Raw genomic sequence first — 25001 nt, 5'->3', positions numbered from 1 at the left:
TTTGTGCATTTACAGTAGTAGTACTGAAGTACTTCTGTGTATCTGTAAGTATGAGAATAACTGTGTTTATTCAATCTCAAAAGAGTAAATATATGATTAAGATAAACCAGTCTGCTGCAGACACCTGATGGATCAGGTGGATTTAGAATATAAATGAGACTAGGCTTCACATCTCTTCCCAGTCTTGAAAAGTCAATGGAAAAGGAACCAAGTCCTTTTTCCCACAACCTTTCTCTACTTGCACTTAAATATGGCACAAATATGTCCTGAAGACAACTTTTTTTCTGCTGAGTGCTCATGACATTATTGTTACCTTAATCCCAGACCATGAGTGAAATAGACTTAAAATTGTTCTTCACTCAACCAGGGTTAAAATTGTATTTTCCTCCTCATTATGACACCATCTAAGAGTACACACAAAATATATAAAATCTTTTAAGCTTGGCCCCCATTTTACTTTGGAGATGATTGTAAGCAATAACAGGTAGAATGAGGATCTGCAATGGGGACAGCCAGTGGTCTGTTGATACGGTTTTTGACTGACTCAAAGAAGAATGGAAAGTTTAATTCAGCCATGGGGAAAAGGCCCTCTGAATGTTTTCACATATGAGGCTTCACTTTATTCAAATGCAGTATTTAGCAGTGGGTAAGAGAGGCAGCCAGAGGAGGAAGTTTTGCATTTGACTCTTCACCTCTGCCATTAATTTATTAGGTTGCCCAAGGCTTAAAATACAGGTAGTCCTCATTTAGTTGGGACCAGCAACTTGGTCATTAAGTGAGCTGATTGCTAAATGAAATTGTGACTGTACTTAATGATCTTCAGCTTTCCTTTGCTTTACAGACTTGCAAAAGTCATAAATGCAAAGATTTGTCATAGTTGCCTTTTCATTAGTAAATGAAGCAGTCACTAAACAAGGTCTGGATGTAAGACATTTTCTATTAGCTTCGGGCCCTCATCAGCAATGCAATAAGTTATTGATTCATAAGTTGCTAATAGCATCAATTCTGCAGTCCACTGCATAGTTGGGGCCCATAACACCGATTTGCTGCTTACTTGAAACTATAACATCAGCAACCTTCTCCAACCAGGTGACCTCCAAGTGGGTTGAGATTTCAACCTGCAGAATTCTGACCACAGAGTGACCACAGTAGAATTGATTGTCTATTAAATGGCTTGCTATACCACCATAAGCTTTTGTATGTCCCGTTTAAATGGATTTATGCAAAACATTGTATTCTGAAATGAAACAAGTATAGTACATTATCAATGCAGATGCTTATGAAAATCATGGTATATAGTTGGAATGGGAAGCCTTGGGCTCAGATCATCATTATAGATAGTCCTCGTTTAGCAACCGCCTCATTTAGCAACCATTCAGTTATGATGGTGTAAAAGTAAAAAGTAACTTTATGACCAATCCTCACATTTAGGACCTTCACAGGTAAAGCAAAGGAAAGCTGAAATAAGATCATAAGCATCATTGCAGTATCACTGGTGATCACTTCACTTAATAACAAGTTGTTGGTCCCAACTGTGCTCGCTAATCAAGGACCATCTGAACCAGTGTTTGCAAAACACCAATGCATCAACTAACTAATCTTAGTTTTGTGTGCTGCAAAAACTCAGCCTATATGGCTAGGTTTTTATTTAGTATGCCTTGTGAGTCCACAAAATGTGACTAATGGAATAAACCATGATTCTCCATTTATAAGTGGATTTTGCAAATACAGATCATAGCAAAACTCGCTGGATAGATTTGGCTGTGTAACTGGCCCTCCACTTAACCTGTGCTTATAGTGAGAATAAAAGAGGGCAGATCTGAACTACATTACCCTAAGCTCTTGAGAGAAAAGATTCTAATCTGATCATTATAGATAACAATTAAACCACATCAACCTGATCCAGAGAACTAACAGAACTTCACAGTGGTATTAGGAAGGTTACATTTAGTCTAAACAGTAAAATCTCTACATTGAAAGCAACTCCAAGCATACAGTGAATTTTCCTTGCACAGAATTGTGGAATCAGAGAATCCTAAAATCAGAGAATAAGAAAGCTTCTTACAGGTTCTGCACTCCTATCACCTGCCAAGAGAGTAAGGGAATTCTCCCACTTCCTAGAGGCAATTGGTTGCACCATGTATTCCCTGATAATTAATTAAAATAAACCGCTAATAGGTTTGCATCCCCCATGGTCACAGAACAACAACAAAAAGGAGGCAGTGGAGGGGCAAATTCTTTTTTTTAAAATTGCTCTCTTTGTGAGAAACTCATTGCGATCAAATGATTAGAGTGGTAACTGCTATGTATTAAAAGCAGCGAGACTTAGACAATCTCAATTTGCATTAAGATCATTGTTTGTAGGTAGTTATCTTGACTATTTTATTTTAAGTGCTGAGCGTAGCAGCTAGGCTACTACGATTGGTGAAGGAAGTGATTTTTAACATGGAAGGAGCCAAAAGGAGGAATGTGTTTGCCTTGACACCTAATATTTGAAATCCCACCTTCTGCCATGAGTAAATTTGAATACTGAGTTGAACAGTTTCTAATTCCCTCTGACCTTTTATTGTTTTAAAACACTGAAACTGTGACTAAATCTCCCAATGAAAGTGCAAAGCACCCAGTCAATTAAAAAATGTGAAGAGCTTCACTTGATGGATATTAAACAGATGCTAGGTATATCCTCTAGAGGGCATCAGGGCTGGTAATACTGGTAGTAAATCAGCTAATTTAGAAGGAGAAATAACACTGGTGTTGGGGATCAATTATTCTCATTTTTTAAATTTCTCACCATGTTGCAGAGGGACCTACTTACCAGAGTTTACTTTTTCTTCTAGGAAGAAGCAACAGCTTCTGTTTTATTAAATTGTACAAATTAAGCCATTTAACAAGCCTTAGTAAAACGGTCTATATGTTGCCTGTTTCAGCTAGCTGAGAGTCTGCTATCTCCAGATCATAACTGGAAATCTAGGATGGCATCTAGGATGCTGTGCATAAAAATCATATCTTAGCACATGCAGTGAGTCCAGTTTGGGGACTTTGTTTGGTCTGGCTTTGTGTGTGTGTGTTTTACAGTATTTTAGTAACACCTGAACTAAAGTGTAAATAAAAGACAACTGTGGGTTTTATGTTGTGGATTTTTAATGTTGCAAGTCATTGGGAGTCCCCATGTGTGAACTGGATGGCCACATAAATTTGTTTAACATAAATATAAATATTTGATTAATCCATTTAAAGTTAGACAATTTCTATTGATAGTCTTAATTAAAAGGATTTTTTTTTTAATCCTGTGAGGATTTTGCCTCTAATATATTTTTTAAAAAGAAAGGTTTAGAAGAAAGCATAAATGCAGTGACACTTTAGCTCCCTCAAAGATCATCAAGCACTTGATCAGGGCCTGTCACAGAATCTCCCCCACCCCCATCTTTTAGGCACAATCTGCCTCTTATTATCTTTTTTTCTTAGTTCCTATGACAGGAGCTTTTGACAAGGCTTGCCATGTCTTTTGTTGATTCCCCTGCTTCCAGGATGGAAATATGAAAAGTAAAAGAAATAAGAAAAAGGTTAAAGAGAGGGTTACAATGTGTGGAGAAGGGCTGGCTCAACAAAAATATTGGTGAATAAGAAGGTGAATAGTGCTAAAGTGGTTGTGCATAATTTGAATAAATGACTGGTGTATGTGTGTGTGTGTTACCTGATACAGGTAGAAGATCCAGTTGGATGCCCATGAATATCTAAAGATAATAAATTTTTCAGAATGATGAGCTTGGGGCTTATTGGCTCTGAGGATTTCTTGCCCAAACAGCCTCATTTAAAAGAATCTGAGCTGTTGAAAGATGATCTCTCCCTCCTCTCCATTATTTTAGTGAAAAAGCTTTTATGAAAGAGCAGCCTCCATTCTGTAAACCAGATGTGTCTTTTATTTCACCCTGTTGGGTGATGTGATCTCCTCAGAAGCCTAAGATCCTAGGCTGGCCTTGCTTACTATGGGCTATTTCCATGCATTCTATTAATCTTAACCCTTTAAATAGCATTGCATCATAATCTAAATACCCAGAGGGTAAATATGTGGCTTAATCTAGAGCAATTTCAGTTGTGGTGCCTTGGAAGATTGTGACTTTTGCAGACCTGTGCTGAGATCCATAAGTCGTTTGTGCGAATTGGGTCTTCTTGAATCTTTGAAAGCATGGAGTGCAGTATTGTCTCTTGGGCTTTGTGCAGTGGAGCCCAGTGGTGATGACCAGAATACTGCCAATGTAAGTTAGCTATTTTTTGTTAGCAGTGAATAAATCGCTGCCTTAGAAACATGCTGTGAAAGTATGTAGAATGAGGATAAGTATTGATGAAGCCTAAGCCCAGGGCTTGGATTAGAAATCCAAGCTCTAACAATAAACTATGATTGCTTTTCTTCTGTGCGATCATGAGAGCTGGAAGCATGGTTATTTTTTTTTTAGCCAATAAACACTGAACCCTGGGAATTTCAAAGTTGTGCCAAATAGCAAATTTTGCCCCTGTTGCAGGGGTGTCAAATTGGCAGCCCGTGGGCCGGATGCGTCATGTGCAAGCCACGCCCATCCTAGCTCCGCAAAGGCAAAACCTGTCGCAATAGTCACGATACGTTACGTGACACAAATGAGTTTGACACCCGTGCCCTATAGGCTCCTTTGTTGATCTTTTTTAGTTGGAAGCTTTGATTATTTAAATCTACTGCCTTTGAATTGTTTTATGAACAGAACATAGTAAATCTGAGAGTTTGTCTGCCTCTTAAGGGCTGGTATAATCTGAATATTCCTAATTCAAGTCTTCTTCATCTATGAGATTTACTAAATGCCTAAATTGTAATTATAGAGATAATAGTGCTGAACTACTTCAGGTGGCTATTACAAAGATTGATTGATGATGTACCATTAAGTCAGTGTAGACTTTTAGAGACCACATAGATTTTCTTCATGATGATTTGTCCTTAACTTGAAATACTATGATATATAAAGCAAACATACCCAAATTGATCTACTAAAAAATAGAGCCAACCAAAGATAGTTTTTGTTTCTCAGAATTTTGCTCCAAGAATCATGTTCTAAAAACAAGGGTCTATGAAGAAGAAAACAAATACCCCAAAGTAGGCCAGATCTTTCACCCACAAGTCCGCAGTTCACAAGCAGGTTAATTAGAATTCGAGGGTTAACTGCATTTGCTAGTGGGAGGCATCATTGAAGTGAATTTACACCTTGCATTAATTCACTGGTAGTTGACAACCAGAAAACAGCAGTTTGTTGGATGGGTTCCACCACTGTGCTTCCAATAGTCAGGCTCTAAAATTTGTGGGTTCATTGTTTCCATAGCCTAATTCTTTAAAAGTCAACTCTAATATGAATTTTCGTGATCTTTACACTACCAAAAGAGTGATTATGCTGTTCTTTTTCCAATCATCTTATTTTTGATAGATTTTTTCTCCCTTCTCAAAAAAATCCATTAAATGATATTGCAAATGTTTCAGGTTTGACAAAAGAAAATACTGCATAATCACTGCTGCTTCCAGTACAGTGTTTACCCTATCTGAAAAAGGCTTTTTAAAGCCATCACAGAATGGAATAGTGTACTGAGGCTATTAGCACAATAACAAAACTAAGTAAAATGGAAACACTACACTCAAAGGCACACAGCCACTGATGCTTACCAATTATGTGTTGGGCAATTAAGAAGGGGATAATCATGTCTGCCTGGGCTCAGGGTATCTGATTGCCTCTTTTGGAACCAGTGTGTCTGCTTCTTGAGCTAAACAGGTACCAGGAAGAAGGCTCTCCCGAACTGACAATCTCTCAAACTGACAATCTCCATAAATTATCCTGAAGAATGTCTATACTTCCTAGCTCCTCTAGCCGAACTCTCTGATATTTCTATTAATTATTATTACTGTTTATTTATATCACGATTTCTCCTGAAGGAGCTGAAATACTTACAGGGCATTTGGAGTTCCATAGCAAAAGCTCCCTTCCTGACACAGTGTTTGCCTGGGACTTTTTCTTGGTAAAGAGGAAGAGGCTTAGAGAACTGGGAAACATACACACTTTGGAGGAGGGGGGGGGGAGGTGTCCTAGTCGAGAGATGTCCTGGCAGGGTTTGGCAGAGATGTCCAGAGACTCCCAATCTGGTAAGCTAGACCGGAAAGTGGGAGGAAAGGACCCATTTTGTATTTCGCATGAAGTCTTCAAGATTTTATTTTGGAGATTTTAATTTCTGGCAAACAGACAGTTGTATTGGATTGTCCTCAGGGGCTAGCACAGTTATTCTTGGGCTTTTTGTAAGTATACCCAGTTTTTCCACTTCTGTTCCATTCTGTGATTTGAATGGGTAAATGATTAGAATTACTTCTCTTTTCAACCACCTATGATTTCCTCCTGCCCCCCCCCCCAGTCCCCAGTTTGCTTGCGCTGCCTTGACCTTCCTTGGAAGGCTAATCAAAATTCTAGCCTGTCCCCTGTGGGGGTTCCCCCTCCCCCAAGCCCTGGCTGACAGGTTGCTATCTCCCTTCCCCCTCCCTTCTTAAATAATTCAGCTCCCTGTAGCTGCCCCTTGGCTCCATCTGCATCCTGGTTGCTGTTCTCTGGGTCCCTGCCGCGCTAACAACATAAGCCCCTCGCTTGGTAATTGCCAGATGAATAGAGGACGATCATTGGGAGACACCAGAGGGAAATGGAAGTGGCAGGAGGTGGCTCTGGTGCAGGAATGCCATCCATCCATCCATATTATCCTCTGGATTAATGGCATCCAGGAAAAGTGCCGCTCCCTGGGTCTCTACGTGTGAAGTGTAAATACAAATCACCTTTTACTCACTGGTAATCTGGGATAGTGTACTTAATAACCATTTGCAGACTGATCGTCTTCATTGTTTTGTGCATCAGGGAGGGGATTTTTTTTTTTTTTCACCAATGTCCTGTTCTTGCTCACCCTTTCTGAGGTGTTAAAGGGAGGGATGTATAAGTTTCCTTTACTGGCTAGAAAATAATAGATAATATTAGACAATAGGATTAGCAATGAATTGGGTGCTCACCATGACAATTTGGTGAATGGATAGGGATGTACACTAGAAATGGGCAAGGCTGCTTGTTTTCCTTCCGGAAAGTTGAGCAGCCCCTGGAATGGAAGGGATGAACAAAGGATTGAATTGTTCCAATGGAAATGTGGAGTGTGAAATTTTGGAAAGGATTCCAGAGTGCAGTCTAGATATGTGTAGGAAAGCTGCGAACATGACCACCTGATGATCCAGGCTGTGCTGTGACCCTCAGCATGATTCGAGGTCATCCCGAACAGGTATAAATGGGTATTAAATAGCAATTTCCCACTCTGAATGCTTTTGAGCCTGAACCTGACACATTGAACAGACACCCCCTCAGGATACAGCTTGTGAGATTCTAGGATTCCGGCAGGATGAGAGCTAGATTACAGTGTCCTTCCATATTTATGTCTTCAGGCATATAAAGCAACATCTAGCAAAATCAGGGCGATCTGCAAGTTGTACTGAATCATCTGTCACATGCATGTAGATCCAATATTAACACAAATAAGGTATTGTGAGAAGAAAAGGCTCCCTCAGAGAACTTTCTACATCTCCAGTTGCAGTGAAATTCACTTTAAACAAAAACTACTCCCAAATGAAGGTTAGTCTCCTAATGGGAAATTTCACCCCTCCATTCTGGGACTTCCAGTATGAAAAATATTGAATCTCTAAGATACGGACAATTATGCTATTTGCATTAGAAATACAATAACTGTGCAAATAAACAGTTTCATATAGGTATACAAATTATCTTAAACAAGAATCAGTCGAAGTACAGGTAGCCCTCGACTTACAACAGTTGATTTAGTCTCTGTTCGAAGTTACAATGACACAAGTGACTTATGACCGTTTTTCACAACCATTACAGCAACCCCGTGGTCACCTGATCAAAATTGAGATGCTTGGCAACTGGTTCATATTTATGACATTTGCAGTATCCTGGGATCGTGTGATCACCTTTTGTAACAAGCAAAGTCAATGAGAAAGTCAGATTCACTTAACAACCACATTACTAACTTAACAATTGCAGTGATTCACTTAACAATTGTGGCAAGAACGGTCCAAATGCAGCAAAATTCATTTAACAAATGTCTCACTTAACAACATAAATTTTAGGCTCAATTGTGGTCATAAAATGAGGACTACCTGTATTCAGTGCATTGGCCAGTCTCTTGATTCCCTGCAGAGAAATTTGCTCAGAGCTAGCAGGTTGTATAGGACAGACCAAGCTCCTTGAAGATGTAGCATATTTCTAAGACACAGAACATTTTAAAATCAACCAATTCTTCCTCCTCCCTTAACAGAATTGGAAGGGACCTTGGAGATCTTCTAGTCTGACCCCTGCTCAAGCAGGAGACCCTGTTCCATTTCAGACAAATGGTTGTCTAATCTCTTCTTTAAAATCTCCAGTATTGGACCACCCACAATTTCTGGAGGCAAGTTGTTCCACTGATTAATTGTTCTAACTGTCAGGAAATTTCTGGTTAGTTCTTTCCTTGATTAACTTCCATCCATGGCTTCTTGTCCTGCCTTCAGGTGCTTTGGAAAATAGGTTCTAACTGTCATGAAAATAGGTTGACCTATTGTGGCTGCCCCTTAGATATTGGAACACTGCTATCATGTTAAATGCCCAGGGCTATAATTTATCTCAAACAATTTCTAGGCTAGAACAGGAATTCCTGGACCACAGATAGTTCGAGGACTGATTCAAAAATCATCCTAATTCAGCAAGTGTTCTGGCTTTTGGTCTGAATTTCATCGCTTTCGTTTTCATCTATGGCAGTAGTGCAGGACCGGGAATCCAGTCTCTTAGTGCCAGAACACAGCTTGTGTATACACTAGGCCCGGTTTTCATTCCAGATAAGGCAATCTTCCCCATCATTACACCTTCTGTATGCATTGTTCTGGAACTCCCTTCTTCCAACTAAGGGAAGTGCTAATTGTGAATGATGGGAGTCACTGGAAGATTTGGGAAGGCTAAGCTAATAGATATCCAGGGCCAGGCCTTGGAAATTTGTTGCTACTCAGAGGCAAAATGTGACTTGCTATAGAACAATTTAAATTCTTTGTGTAGATTAAAAGAGCTCAAGCAACAGTGAATACTTATTCCATTCCCATGTAACCACCTTCATCAGCAATGGGTTCAAAAGCTCAAGGCTTTTTGTGCAGCTCCCTGTTTCTATATCAACTGCTGCTGGTACTATTCAAATATAAATTTCACATTGTCGTGTTATGGGTGGTTAAAAAGGGTGGGGGAGAAGAACCCACTTAGAATAAAATATAGATGGGGATTAAGACAACTGTCATGTTTACTTGGACACAGTGACTTTTTTTTTTGGCTTGCACCATACCCCTTCCCCCCAGGCCCTGCCTATGTGCATGCCTCAACTCAAAGAGAGCTTTAGCATGAAAGTCTTTGTGTGTAGTTAAAATTCAGCGGTGATCATTGCATAAATTGGCTGATCCAAACAGTTGTTGCCCCTGGGGAAATATTTAGTCCCATGTCCTAGTAATGCTCGATTTCAGACGCCCCAGTCAGACGGGCAAAGGTCATTTGGAGGCCATTATTACTTAGAATATCTTTTATTTTTTTCTCCTTCAACAGAAAATAAAAATCTACAAAGAGGGAAAGCAAGTTGCTAGAGCAGCCCTGTTATTGTAGGCTTGTTCTAGGACAGTGGTTCTCAACCTGTGGGTCGGGACCCCATTTGGGGTCAAATGACCATTTCACGGGGGTCGCCAAACCATTCTGTCCGCCATTTTTTTTCCTTTTCCATAGCTGTCCTACTCCCTCTTATTGGTGGTCACACCCACTTGGGGGTCACCACAACATGGGGAACTGTATTATGGGGTCATGGCATTAGAAAGGTTGAGAACCACTGTTCTAGGATGTCATTTCTGTACCAGCAGCTAGATTTTAGATCTAAATCTTCACTGCCTCTTTTATGGCTATGATACTCCAACCATCTCCTTTTCAATGATCCCTGAAGGTTCATTGCAAGAGAGGAAAATTAATTTAGCTGCCTGATTTGATGACTTTATCAGGGTGTCAAGGAGAGATAGTTTGATCTAGTCTAGTAGTTAAGGTGCTGGACTAGGAGTGGGGAATTGTCATTGTCTTAAGCACAGAAGTCATCAGTCACTGTCTCTCAGCCTAGGAAGAAGGCTGTGGGGAATCATTTCCAAAAATGTTGCCCAGAAAAACTGCATTTGTCCATATACTTACCAGTAGTCAATATTAGTTAAAAAAAAGTTATGTCAGGAAATTCAGCCCAACTGATCGCAGCCTATAATAGTTATTTTATAAGGAAACTCTTTGAGAGTTATGCTTAGCCATTCTCACCCAACAATTGATTGGGTTTAGTTGTTCACACATTTAATCTAATTAAATGTCTTGCAAACAGGATAACTGAAATCGTATTAGATTGCAGCCAATAAGTTCATTCCTGGAAAGTCTAGTATGTATATGGGAACTTCCTTCTCATGTGTAAACCCACCAGGACTGGTCTTTTTTCAGGTTAATTATGAAGGAGCAGCCATATGGGCACCCTGCCTTACCAAGAGAAAAATGAAGTCAAACATACGAGAAACAGTGAAAAGTTACTTTCTGATCATTTAGCCTTATACTTAGGCATTTCTTTTCATTGGTGCCTCCTCTTTTCCCACCATTTCCCCATGTTTTGAAAGTGAATGCCTGCAACAGGGATTTCATTGCATTTTCATATTCCTCCCTCCCTTCATACAGTATAATGTATCTGGAGAGTAACATTTGGAGGAAGATTGATTAAACTCACAGTAGAACACTGTATCGTACCTAGGTAATGGGCTGCACCTGGCTAGGTGGATGACAGGGTGTTCAAACAGTGATGCAGGTTCAAAATCGTGACAGGGATTTTTCTGGCACTCTCTGCGTTGACATAAACCCTTTCATTTATTGACTCACTTGTTTGTTCTATTTTGTATTTTTAAAAAATCTTCATGGTCATCAGAAATATCTGCTGGGATAGGCTAGCATGTTATGAATATATGCTGACAATCAGAGCTGCTAAAATGGAACTTTATTGAAATCTGCTGTGTTTGATGTTTGTCTTCTGCATATCCATTTTATCTCTCCATCTTTATGTATATCCAGGGTGTTCAAAAACTCATTTAATCCCCCCCCTCTTTTATCCTCCATTTTATTACTCTGTTTATCTGCCTCTCTCCTCTCTCCCATTATTCTCCTTACTCTGCTATTTCCATCCATCAACCCTAGGTTCTTTTCCATTAGTCCGTGCACAAGCTCCTTTCTTTTTCTTTTTCTTCCTTCAACACCCACCCTCATAAAACGTTCTCCAGATTCCCACCCCCTCCACTCTGCCTTCTTATGATCCATTCTCTTTCCCTGAACAAAAGAAGCTGTCCCCATTTCCTTCCATACTGAAAAGACATTCCAGGACAAATTCTCCGATCTGGGGTGTACTTTGCCTTTATTTTAATTTAAGGATATCCTAAATTCTATTTCTCTTTGTAACCCTCTTTGTGTCCCCCCCCCCTAGTTTAATAGTCATTGTGAAAAGAAGGATGCTTCACTAATTGCTTATCCACTTCACACAGCATGCTCCTCCAACAAGTTGGATTGAAGGATGATACAAACAAATAAACACAGGGCTTCACTGCTTTCCCCCCCCCCGTTTCCTCCAGTCTATTTTGCAGTCTGCACTACAGTCCTTGGGGAAAGGACATTTTAATGGGAGGGGGAAGGAAACCAATTTACACTCTTGGTTTTTTTTTTTTTTTTTGCTAATGCATGCTCTTTCTCTTGTTCTTTCTTCAGCCACAAGTCACATTAGGACTTGCATGCAGCTGTCTCATTCTTGGTTATACTGTTACCCAGGTGAAGAAGGGAGGCCTGTCCTGTGTTGCCAGAGAAGATGGCCTCAACTCCAGCCTGTCTGCTGATGCTGTGGCCACTGGTTCTGATTCTCTGTGATCCAGCAGAATCCATCAAGTTTCCCGAAGGCTGTGAGTAGCAAAGATTTTCTGCTGCATGTGTTTTAAAATGGGAAGGGTGGGAACTCTCCCTGAATATAGCTTTCACAAGGGGGAGGGTTTGTGAGGCATTTTGGCTGTCTTTTGTTAGTTCTGGACCAATTTGTGGAGTGATGAAACAGTACAGAAATGTTCTGGAGATACATGATTTAGAGGTGTATGAGTGTTTCATTTTCAATGTTTTATTAGAGTCACCGAGAATTGTGTTTAAGGCACTTTTCTCTGTTTTCTTGATTGAATTAATATTCTGCTACTTTTTGTGAGAGCGCAAGGTGACAGACCCAGAAAAGAGTCTCACCAATTTTATTCCCAAACAACTCTGTGAGATAGGTTGGACTGAGAGGTAAAAAGGGAGGGAGAGGGAGAGGAGAGGGAGAGGGAGGGAGGGAAGGAGGGAGGGAGGGAGAAAGAGAGAGAGAGAGAGAGAGAGAGAGAGAGAGAGAGAGAGAGAGAGAGAGAGAGAGAGAGAGAGAGAGAGAAAACGCTGCTAACATTGGATGTCCCCACTTTGACAGATGCTCAAAGCTACCCAAGGACTTCATCCATAGTTAAGAGGGAGACTGCTCTCCAGCCCCAACCACTATCTTTCCTATTATTTATGATATTAACTTTTCTAATGTCCCACATCTCCATCTAAGCAGTGTCATCAGAAATCTAGGAGAAGGACCCCCTTGGGTTAGCAACTCATACTGCCACCCTAACAGGACACACACTCCCCTCAAATAAGAGAGGTTATACAGGTAGTTCTCAAGTTACAACCATTCGTTTAACAACCATTTTGAAGTTACAGAAGCACTAATGTAATAGTGACTTATGACCAGTTCTCACAGTTATGACCGTCACAGCATCCTCATGGTCACATAATCTGTTAGAGAATTTTAATTTCTCTGTTGGTGAAAAATAAATCAGAACCTCTCACAGTTGACTGCATTTAGCTGATTTAAAATAACCTTTTTATATTCATATCAAAATATTTACAATACCATACATTCTTCTTTACAGCAACATAGCTCAATGAATACTTCTTACAGAGAGATACAGAGACAAACCTGAGACTGAAAATTCAGCTTCTAACTCAATACCTTTTGCACAGACTCAGTAGCACTTTCTTCACATTGGCTGACTGAGTTACCACATGACTCTTCCTGCTCATGAATATTCCAACATAATCAAACTTTGGGCACCTGGCAACTGGCATGTATTTACCATGGTTGCAACATCCCAGGATCACATGATTGCCATTTGTGACCTTCCCAGTTGTCTTCTTGCAAGCAAAGTCTATGCGGGAAGCCAGATTTGCTGAACAACTGCACGATTCACTTAACAACTGCAATAATTTGCTTAAAAAACATAGCAAAAATATTGTAAAGTTGGGTGTGACTCACTTAACAAATTCTTTGATATTTACTGTGTGCAAACAATTTCATTTTTCTGACATTTCACAACACTTAGTTAGATTAGTCATAATACCATTTAAAAAGAGACAAACAGTTTTAATAGACAATCATCTACAGGGTTAATAGTGGAAGTTACCCTTTTATCTTCTAAATACATGTACATATAAAATCATCACACTAGTTATTTTGGCTAAGCATTACTATGCAAGAACAAAACATGTACTAGCTAGATAGAGTTTATACCAATACCATTTACTACATAATTTTCTGTCCTTGAAAACTTTTTGCTTATACCATACTCATTCACTGATTCATGCGTTGTCTTTTGTTTTTTTATTCTTACCCATCTTTTTGATAATATTATTGCTTATATTTCTCTATCGCTATACATCTATAACTTTCTATCTCAGTCCATGTGCTCTTGTTATATTTGTTTTGCAGTCGAAACTCATTCATTCTGTCTATGACTAAAAAACCCTAAGCGTGTTTGTTAGGTGCTGGAGACCTTGTTTTATATTCAGTCCACATTCATTCAGGACCACTTTTTCTGTAGGCTATATAATCAGGCAATCCATATTATATGGAATATTTTTATATAATATGAATCATATTCTAGATTGAAATCCAGATCAAATTGCAATAGTAGTTGCTGCACAACACTCCCGTGCTGTAGTTTATGCTTATTGTAATTTGCCAAAAATAGGAGGAGTTACAAATCTTACCTTCTTGTCTTTTGCATACTGATTTCAGTGATAGTTTTGAATCTTCTTGCTTGTTCCTCACAACAAGCTTCTTAACCCAGACCAGTTTTCAGTACCAAGGACAACACACAGAAACCAGGAAGCAGCTATTGTCTTTTAACACTAGGGAGAGCATTCAAGATTAGCCTTCGTGAGGTTTTATCTTGTGGTGCTACAACTAATAAGCATGAATTCTTCTGGCTTGTTCAATTAATGAAAGTGTACATTAAAGCAGAGGAGAACAATGGGAGGAAAAAGAACTCTGATGTGCTTTAATTTTTTTTTAATGTCTAGATCTGTGAAACAAAATGGTCCTTCCTATTTGGCAACTTCTCTGTTAAGCATAATTTATACCCCTGGATGTGATAACAGGAGATATGCTTGCATTAAAGTTGGATTTTTATTTAATGCAAAAAAGACATGGGTAAAAGGAGGATTTTTTAATCTGTATTCAGTGTAAGTTGGTATCTAACCATCTGGAGGTTGTGAAAGTCTGAAAAGAAACATATGTGTGTCTAAATAAAATTTATGCTAAGAAGCTGGTGCATTATTTTGTAATAAGTCAGCTTCATGAAAATAATAATGGTTGTATCAAAGGAATCTTTAAAAAGTCAAGTGGGCCAGAGAGTCTGATAGGAGCCAAATGGCAGGTCCACAAACCCTGTGTTGCATACTCTTGATTTAAACCAATCTCCTACAAAGATTTCATGGAATAAATATGATGTTTTTGGACAGGATATTAAGGACCAAGGTGAAGCCGGTCTGATGGATTTTTAGTGTCAGGGAACTCTGTGCTAAGGGTTGTTGTTGTTAGTTGTGAAGTCGTGTCCGACCCATCACGACCCCATGGACAATGTTCCTCCAGGCCTTCCTGTCCTCTACCATCTTCTGGAGTCCATATAAGCTGACGCCTACTGCTTCAGTGACTCCATCCAGCCACCTCATTCTCTGTTGTCCTCTTCTTCTCTTGTCCTCAATTTTTCCCAGTATTAGGCCCTTCTCCAGTGAGTCCTTCCTTCTCATTAGGTGACCAAAGTATTTGAGTTTCAACTTCAGGATCTGGCCTTCTAAAGAGCAGTCAGGGTTGATCTCCTCTAGGACTGACTGGTTTGATCGCCTTGCAGTCCAGGGGACTCACAGGAGTTTTCTCCAGCACCATAGTTCAAAGGCCTCAATTCTTTTGCGCTCAGCCTTTCTTACGGTCCAACTTTCATAGCCATACATTGCAACTGGGAAAACCATGGCTTTGACTATTCATACTTTTGTTGGCAGGGTGATGTCTCTGCTTTTTAGTATGCTGTGTATGTGCTAAGGGTATGAATATTGAAAAGCCTTTTCCTTGACAGTGTTAGCCTGATTTTTTTTAATCTAGTTACTTGGCATAAGGTTTTAGAAGTAGACTTGAGCATATGAGAACATTTATATGTAGATGTTAGGCTTTATGCATTTTGGTGACATCCATCTGTGCTATGTAAATGTTTTGTGACAAGCCCTAATGGCTGCATTTTTTGAGACGCTAATTTTTACTGACATTGTCCAAGAATCAAGTTGAGAGGGGGCACTGTTTAATCCAACATTATTAATGGAAACCACAATACAGTAGTATGATGGGTAAATTATGATTAAAAAATAAAAATAAACAGATCTAAAATAAGAAATAAATATTCTGGTCCATTCTTGATTTTAAATTGCTGTTGTATCTCAGTAAATAATAAATTGCAAGACCCATGATAGCTATAGCCTCCTCCCTCAAAAAACACTCCAACAGACCTTCCTCATCCTATTTTCCCCAGAACAACAGTCCTGTGGGCTGGTTTGGGATGAGAGAAAGTGACTGGCCCCAAGTCACCCAGCCAGCTTTCATGGCTAAGGTGAGAGGTGAACTCACAGTTTGTCGCTTTCTAGCCTGGTGCCTTAATAACTAGACCAAACTGGTTCTCTTTTTGCATGAAACCAAAGGCTAGATACGGCTATATATATATATAAGCAGATCCATAAAATACAGTCCCTATTTTATGACTTTGGTTGTTTAGTCATACATTGTATGTATTTCTAAGATTTACAAGCTAGGGGCTAGATTCACACAATGAACTACATTCACATAATGTAACAAATTGCATTATAGTTTGGTTGTAATGAAAGAACTCAGATATTGATTTGTGCTGTTACCGATATATAAGTATCTTCCATAAATCCTAGCTATTGCAGCCATTCAGAAGGCACCAGTTTTGAGGAAAACTGTACTGTACTGACATTTCAGATCCTAAAATCTCGAAGTGCTGGATTCACAACAAAACAAAGCATTGCAAAATATGATGCTATTGAACAAAAGAGAAATTTGCCAAATTGAGATTAATTTCCATAATATTTAAATACAATTTCAGGAATATGTGAACTCCTGTTGTTATATCAGTTGTTTTAAACAATCTAATGACTAACTGAGAAGGGAAAGAGACAGCACTCTTTGTCTTTAGCTCATAAACTGAATTGCTTGTGGGTCTGTTAGTATTGCTACAGGTTACAGACACACACATAGTTTAGAATAGGCAGACTCTAATTCAGTTCACATACAACATAATCCTATTTATTAGACGTATTGTATGTCCCACTATAACTTATAGTGTATTAACTTTATTTTTTTTACATTTCATAAATTGTATGCAAATTATTTTCTTCCCCAAAGTGAATAAATTTCTAATTTTAGCTATTGATTCTTATCAATAGTTATTGATTTCATTACCAAAAAGACCCCCAAATTATATTGTATCTATTAATATACTGTAATTTTGAGGTCCATTCTCCAAACTTTTTAGAAATCAAATCAAAATCACTTCTATTTCTAAATAATGATTGATTCCAACAGCCCTCTGGAATCATGTTATGGTTTGCAAATCTTAGTTTACAGCAGAGATACAGTGGATACAAACTCTTTCTCTTATAAGCTCATAAAATTTCACCTTTCTGTTTAGGTTCTTTATTATTATTACTATTCCATTCCACCACCACCCCGCCCTTACTCTGTGTTTGTGTGTCTTGCTTCTTCTCTCCCATTCTGTCTGGATGAGTAGGCAAGGAGATCCCTGGAGACCCTTTCCCTCCGCTAATTGGATCGGAGCTTCTTTCCACCTGTCGCTGACTCAACCAAACACAACACTTCCTATAAGAATCAATTCAGCTTGTTAAATTAAGGGGGTTGAGGAGGCTAGCTGAATGTTTGGCCTCCTCCATGACACGTTTGATCCGCAAGGAAGTGAAAACACACTGGCATAGGAAATGTCTTTCTACGCATAGCCTATCCACAACAAGACCCTCAGGTTATAAACCGTTCCCTGCAAGGGCATTGTGATCTGCAGACATTCATAAGCAATGGTGTTTATTTCCCTGCTGTGAAAACTTCACCTGCTGTTTTCTACATTGTCACTGATGCTAAGGATACCATTTCAGCACTTTTTCCTCCCCAGTCCAATGGCAGTCCAGCTAGCTGGTTCTTAATGTTCATTGTCCCTAGAAATGTCAGGCAACTTTTCTTATAGGGAATTGAATGAAAATGTAGCACTTAATGTAAAGTGCATTGTCTCGTTGTGCTGATTAACCAGTGAAATAAAGAAAAGAATAGATTGTGGTTTTATAATAAAGCACACCTGCTTTGCATACAAAATATCCTGATGTTAGATCTTGGCATCATCTAGATGTGTCCTAATATCCGGAAGAGTTACTGATAGCCAATGTAGATAATATTGAGTTGGATTAATCCACTGACTTAATTAAAAGCATTTTAGAGAGAGAGAGAGAGAGAGAGAGAGAGGTGCAAAATGTTTCAAATATAAAATATTTTGAACCTGAAGTCGGCTAATCTAACACTGCTTAGACACTGTTCCAATCTCACCAGGAGCTATGTCAGTTTGAAACAAGCATGCCAAATATAAAATGTGTTGCTCTAAACTTAAGATACCTGTGGTAGTACTTCCTGTGGGATAGAACAGCCTGTTTTGAACATATCTTACATATAAATATAGATTTGTGGAGCTGAATGCGGTTATAAAGGAGAGTCACCTGCATGTCTTCTCTAAATGTCCATATGCATGCATCCATTCCACCTGCAATTATGTCCATATACTATACCTGTACTATTATTGTATTTTTAGTTTGCATTTTTTGTTCTGTGCTACAATATAATGCTGTAAAGTTTCAAAATAGTATCATATGTTTCAAAAAAGCTCCTTCTATGCTCCCACCTGTTTGACTGTATTCTCTAGAATACAACTGACAATTCAGAGAGCAAAGGAAGCTCTGAATAGAACTGTCTGCTAAAGAAAAAGGTGTCTCCTATCATTTCAAAACAAATTCCCATTCCATTTGTTTGAGTCTTCAGGTAACTTTTGATGGGAACACAAGTTTGCTTAGCTCAATAACTTTTCTTTTAGAAGTACTGAATAGCACATTAAGAGGTATGACTTTGCCAAGCAACGAGAAGTCTGAGGTAATCTCCACAGGTCACCTTTTGTCAATTTGATCTCCTCTTCCAGATGTGTCAGGCTTCAATATCTGACTCATCATAACCAAATTAGTTTTATTGAAACTCAAATGTCTGGAGAGTATCAGGTTGGAAAATCTGATGTGAGGGAGTTTTCCTTAGAATTCAGGCTATGATATTTTCCTGTTTTTTTTTAAAAAAAACTGGAAAATCTGAATTAAAAGAAGAGAGGAGATGGGCAGTAAAAGTCTAGTTTTTCCCATCCCAAATTTGCTGCTTTCAAGATCTCTTACTAATGAAAAATTGAAAAGGAAACATGGGTTTGTCAAAAATAGATCATGCCAGATAAACTTATTGCATTCTTTGACCAAGTGACAAAATTAGTGGATCAGAGGAATGCTGTGGATATAATTTACTTGGACTTCAGTAAGGCATTTGATAAAGTAGATCACAACTTACTACTCGATAAGATAGAAAAATGTGGGTTAGACAGCATCACCACCAGATGGATTCGTAGCTGGCTGACCGGCCATACTCAGCGTGTGGTCCTCAATGGAACTGCATCTACATGGAGGGAAGTGTGTAGTGGGGTGCCCCAGGGCACTGTTCTGGGCCCAGTGCTCTTCAACATCTTCATCAACGATTTGGACGAGGGGATAGATGGGGAACTCATCAAATTTGCAGATGACACCAAGCTGGCAGGAATAGCCAACACTCCAGAAGACAGGCTTAAGATACAGGAGGAGCTGGACAGACTTGAACACTGGGCGCTATCTAACAAAATGAAATTCAGTGGTGAAAAAAGTAAGGTTCTACATTTAGGCAAGAAAAACCAAATGTACAGGTATAGTATTGGGGGAACCTTGCTCAATAGTAGTAACTGTGAGAGGGATCTCGGAGTCCTAGTGGACAACCACTTAAATATGAGCCAGCAGTGTGCTGCAGCTGCCAAAAAAGCCAACACAGTGCTGGACTGCATTAACAGAGGGATAGAATCAAGATCACGTGAAGTATTAATACCACTTTACAATGCCTTGGTAAGGCCACACTTGGAATACTGCATCCAGTTTTGGTCACCACAATGTAAAAAAGATGCTGAGACTCTAGAAAGAGTACAGAGAAGAGCAACAAAGATGATTAGGGGACTGGAGGCTAAAGCATATAAGGAACGGTTGCTGAAATTGGGTATGTCTAGTTTAACTAAGAGAAGAACAAGGGGGAACTTGATAGCAGTGTTCCAATATCTCAGGGGCTGTCACAAAGAAGAGGGAGTCAAGCTATTCTCCAAAGCGCCTGAAGGCAGGACAAGAAGCAACGGATGGAAACTAATCAAGGAGAGAAGCAACCTAGAACTAAGGAGAAACTCCCTGACGGTTAGAACAATTAACCAATGGAACAACCTGCCTCTAGAAGCGGTGAATGCTCCAACATTGGAAGTTTTTAAGAAGAGACTGGACAGCCATTTGTCTGAAATGGTGTAGGATTTGCTGCCTGAGCAGAGGTTGGACTTGATGACCTCCAAGGTCCCTTCCAACTTTATTATTATTATTATTGATCATCGCACAGTCAGCCAGATGTTCAGACTGGATTTGGCATTTTGTCTACCTATCGAGTCCTTACCCAGGACCTGGGATAGGCAGATGTGGATGTTTGATGGCATTACAGATATCGTCGCATTATTATTATTATTACTATTATTATTATTATTATTATTACAAATATTACAAAACCAACAAAATTAACCCTCTCCTCAACAACAACAACAACAAACAGATGCATTCGTTTCATCCTGGGATTTGGGCTTTAGAACCAGCACAATCAACCATTAGTCAATCATCTCTTGCTTGCCATCTAGCATCTAAGTCAGTGGTTCTCAACCTGTGGGTCGGGACCCCATTTGGGGTTGAACAACCATTTCACGGGGGTCGCCAAACAACGCAGTTCGCCATTTTTTCCCCCCTTTTCCTTAGCTGTGCTACTCCCTTTTATTCTATTGGCTTTTGAAAGCCAATAAAATAGACTCTCTTGAATAGAGTCTAATTCTATTGGCTTTCAAAAGCCAATAGGAATTGTCCAGGCTGTCTCTGCCCTCCTGAGCCCGCCGAAAGTCCCATTCTGCAAACAGTGCTGCACCAGTTGAGTAGTCCTCGACTTACGACTGGTTCAGTAGTCCTCGACTTACGACTGGTTGGGAGTCGCAGCATTAAAAAGGTTGAGAACCACTGATCTAAGTCATACAAAAGGTAGAGAAAGTAATTTTTCTACTTTCAATGAATATTCCAGACTCTGTACTTTATCAGATGAGTTTCCTTCAACTGTCCTGCTTTCAAATGCAGATTGTTACTCACTCTGTTCTTCTGTAGACTTAGTAATTGCACACTGCCTTGCTTTGAATTCTCTAATGGTGCAGAGGAACACAACTGTCTCATTCACTGAGTTTGGCATGCTGACATCCAGCTGGCTTTCCCGCTCACTCTCACTTGCACCTAATCATCTCACATATGGGTTCTGTCTTGCACCCTTGAGCTTCCTATTTAAAATGTGTTCATTTGGCTGTGATTTTGCATTTTTCATCCTTTCCGTCTTGCTCTCACAAACTGCACATTTATGTTTTTCTTGAGGCACAGGAATGGTGGAATGATCACTAACAAGCACTTCTCTTTTTTCTTTTGCTGTTTTCTTGCTGACGCAGTTGACCGGACAAACTGTGAGTCTTCCATGAAATGGGTGATGGTGATGATAATGGTGATTGGGTTGGGATGGGAGAGAAGAAGCCAAACAGTGATTGCTTTGCTGATCTGAATAGCTACACTTTTATTCTCTGTCTGCAGTGTGAGGCTATCACATTATTCTTGGGTAGGGTGAGGTCTTCTAAGTATGAGACCAGTGGTCCCTTGTGTGTTAGAATTTTGTATTGCTCATTTTTCTTCCTACTTTTCTGTTTCTTAGTGCAACAACCACCTGAATTCACAACACAACCAGACAAGGAGATTGTTTTATATCCCACTGATGAGATTATCCTGAAATGGGAGGCTATTGGAAATCCCCCAGTGACGTGAGTATTGACAAGCTTTAATATTGTTTCCCTTATCCCAGTTCCATTCCAAATGGAAAACTTTTAGTGGGAATTTTCTCCTTAAGATCCTAGGATAGTTCTGTCTATATCATATGTTTCCTTGCTTTTATTTGTTGAAAAATAGACAATTTTTTATGTTGTGGAAAGGCAAGGAAGAATTGGTCTGAGGAAATAGATTTATCTATTTTTTTCTGAAGCAGTTTCAGTCCTCTTTGATTTCTCTGGTTAAAATTGCTCTTTTTTCCAAGGCAAGTATTTGAGTGTAATATCAGCTGCTTTATTTGGGGGGGGGGAGTTGGGTTGGGGCTAAGTTTGAATGTAACAGTTAACTAACATTCCCTAGTGCTATGGCCATAATTTAATTTAGCATCCCCTTCCCTCCTCTCCCCCCCTCCAATCATAAAGAAAATCAGAAGATCTAATCATTTATCTCCCAAGTCAATGTAGTTTGGCCTGGAGACACTTTTTTTTTAATTAATGGAGGCCCTCTGCATGCTGATACTGTGGAATGTTATTGTTAGAGAGACACTCCCAATTTGGTGTTTGAGGATGCTAGGAAAGATGGAAGAAAAGAGAAGAGGATAACCAGCAGTAAGATGGATGAACTTAGCTACAGTGGCAATGACTGCACTGTTGGAGGACCTGAAGAATCAAGTTAGGGACAGATTGTCTTGGGAAAAAAAATCTACATGATCACTAAGCATGGTTGATTGATGATACATAATCAATCAATCAATCAATCAATCAATCAATCAATCATTAATCAATCAATTGAGGTAGTTGGCCTGAGAGAGAGTGACTGACCTAAAATCCTCCAGTGACTTTCTGTGACTTAGATGGACTAGGTAATCGTAGATTCTTTATAATTTTCTCGATGTGTAAGAGTATATGGATGTGTAGTGTCAACCTCACTCATCCAATTTCTATATTGAGCTAAGAATACAGACTTCCTTGGAAAGGCATTATAGAGATAATATACATAGAAAGAATATTGAGAACAAAAACTGGTATCTAATTAGCTGGTGTACTTTTTTTCACCTTCAACTCAATCTTGACTCCTTGCAACTGCTTGGAATAGACCCAGCAGTTTTCTTGGCAAGGTCTTCTTCAGGAGTGGTTTGTCCTTGCCCCCTTTCAAGGGCTGAGAGAGTATCTGGCCCAAAGTCATCCAGTTGGTTTTGTGTCTAAAGCAGGACTAGAACTCATGATCTCATGGTTTCTAGCCTGGTGCCTTAATCACTGTTTTTTCAAAGTTAACAATGGCAATAGAGTAATAATCTACATCCTGAGACATAATATTTCTGCTAGGAACAAATCTGCATGAATTCCATTTTTTCCAGCTATAATCTTCCTCTGTTTCAAGCCTAAGTCCCAATTTTGAGTCAGAACAAAGCAAATTAAAAATAGTCCTTATCTCCATAATGTACAGTATATCTACCAACGAAGGAGAATATTTGTAGCTCAGGGTTGAAATGAGGAGTCCTTGGTGCTCTCTGAGCTTGCTTGTTTTCTTGCAGACATTTTATTACCCTAACTAGGACCAGCACTGATGATGTTGCCTAGTTAGGGTAATGAAACGTCTGTAAGAAAACAAGCAAGCTTAGAGAGCACCAAGGACCCCTCATATAGTATATCTATTTGCAGAAATCCTTGAATTTTCATCGCAATTCAGAGCTTTGAATTTGACTTTTCTAAGATAGTACCTGAACAGCACTGAGACTGACTGATTTTAGGAAGGGATTTCCACTGTCGATATTGGATATTTCACAGTGCACAATGCTCCTAAATTCTGCTCTGTTCTTAACATCTCCATTATTCCCTTCTATGCTGGAAATGTCCCTGACCTTACTTGGACCTCTGCTCCTCGTCTAATTGATTTCTCTCTCTCCTTACCCCAGTTCTTGTGTGTATCAGAGGAATGATTGTTTGGCTGCTTTTAAATCCCCCAACCATGCATTTCCACCGCCACCTCTCCAGTCGCACCCATCTTAATTAGTGCAGATCGAGAACCAAGGTTATTTATAGAAATAGACCAACCTGCCAGTCAGAGGTTATTAAAAAATAGCACAGGAACTCGGTAGGAAGATTGCATCCCCTTTTCCTTCTCCTTCCCCCTTTCCTTTCTCATGTGTTTTCCTTTTGGCAGGTACCGCTGGACCAAGGATGGAGAACAGTTTGATCCAGAACAGGTGCAAGGGATAAAACAGTTGGAAAATTCAGGGACTCTGATCATCCATACAAACAATGGGAATGTGCCAACTAGGTTCAATGGGCTGTATCGGTGTTATGCCAGCAACATATTGGGCACAGCCGTGAGTTCTGAGAGTCACATCATTGTTGAGAGTGAGTACCTCTCTGCCTACCCTAAGGTGTCCTTCCTGCTTCTCCCTCCCTCTTTTATAAGTGTGCCCACCAATTCTCTGCCTTCCTCCAGCTCTGTATCACTTGCACACAGCCATATGCACACACACACACACACAAACGTTTCTCATTCTGGCTTTGCTGATGAAGCTTACTTTAGGACCCACAATGATGCAGCTTAAGGAGTCTACACACATATATACACCCTTTCCGATTTTTTTGAGAAATAAATTTCTCCCTCCCTCTTACAATAAATGTCTATGCCTGGGTCTTTTTCACTTTTACCTGCCTGGACTCCCCGGAGTGTAGCGGTTGCTCTTGTTCCCATGGATACAGTTGTCATGGTATCATCGTGTCATGTGATGTAATTGCCAGCCTCTCCTTCTCCTGCCTTCTTTCTCTCCTGCTCGGCCTTGCTTTCTGCATGTCTGTCAAGGAAGAAGGAAAGATTTAAAAGCTGGAGGGATACAGGAAAGTAGACACTCATTGGTATCAGAAAGGATGTATTTTTTCAGCACTAGTAGTGATGATTTAAGAACATCCTCTCTCTGTTCCAAAATTGCAGTGATCCTTTATTCTTCATCTTGGCTGAAGTTCTCAAAATAAATCTGCCTGCTATCAATAATAACAATAGCTGTTGCTATTGAGGATGTTGTAGTAATAAAGATTTCAGAAATTAAGCATGAGTCAAGTAGTCCTTGGTTCAAGTTGCATCTCAACAAGCGTGTATAAATGACTACTAGTTCTCTGAGACTGCAGGTGAATTGGTAAACTGTTTCGGCTTTAATTGGCTGGGTATGGCAAAGCCTCTCCATTCACTGAGTAATGATCAAAAACCTGTTAAAATACATTTTTCCCTGAGGCA

The 25001-nt window shown here is 39.5% G+C and overlaps 1 protein-coding gene across 9 annotated transcripts in view; it reads left to right on the top strand.

Moving 5' to 3' along the window:
• L1CAM (L1 cell adhesion molecule) overlaps nucleotides 1–25001 on the top strand; it is a 104353-nt gene that overhangs the window by 16307 nt on the left and 63045 nt on the right. For 7 of the 9 annotated variants that reach the window (XM_039328687.1, XM_039328686.1, XM_039328685.1 and 4 more), the window contains exons 2-5: nucleotides 11934–12061; nucleotides 21392–21406; nucleotides 21649–21754; nucleotides 23922–24118. In XM_039328687.1, coding sequence (XP_039184621.1) covers nucleotides 11971–12061; nucleotides 21392–21406; nucleotides 21649–21754; nucleotides 23922–24118 — 409 coding nt within the window. In that variant the 5' untranslated portion in view covers nucleotides 11934–11970. Of the gene's footprint in view, nucleotides 1–11873; nucleotides 12062–21391; nucleotides 21407–21648; nucleotides 21755–23921; nucleotides 24119–25001 lie in introns of all 9 variants that reach the window. The other 2 variants (XM_039328681.1, XM_039328684.1) reach the window with 2 other exon arrangements.

Source organism: Crotalus tigris, unplaced genomic scaffold, assembly GCF_016545835.1.
Source record: "Crotalus tigris isolate CLP2741 ecotype Arizona unplaced genomic scaffold, ASM1654583v1 scf7180000024383.4638030, whole genome shotgun sequence".
NCBI lineage: Eukaryota > Metazoa > Chordata > Lepidosauria > Squamata > Viperidae > Crotalus > Crotalus tigris.
Note: the sequence above shows the minus strand (reverse complement) of the source record. Positions and strands in the feature narration are given on the sequence as shown.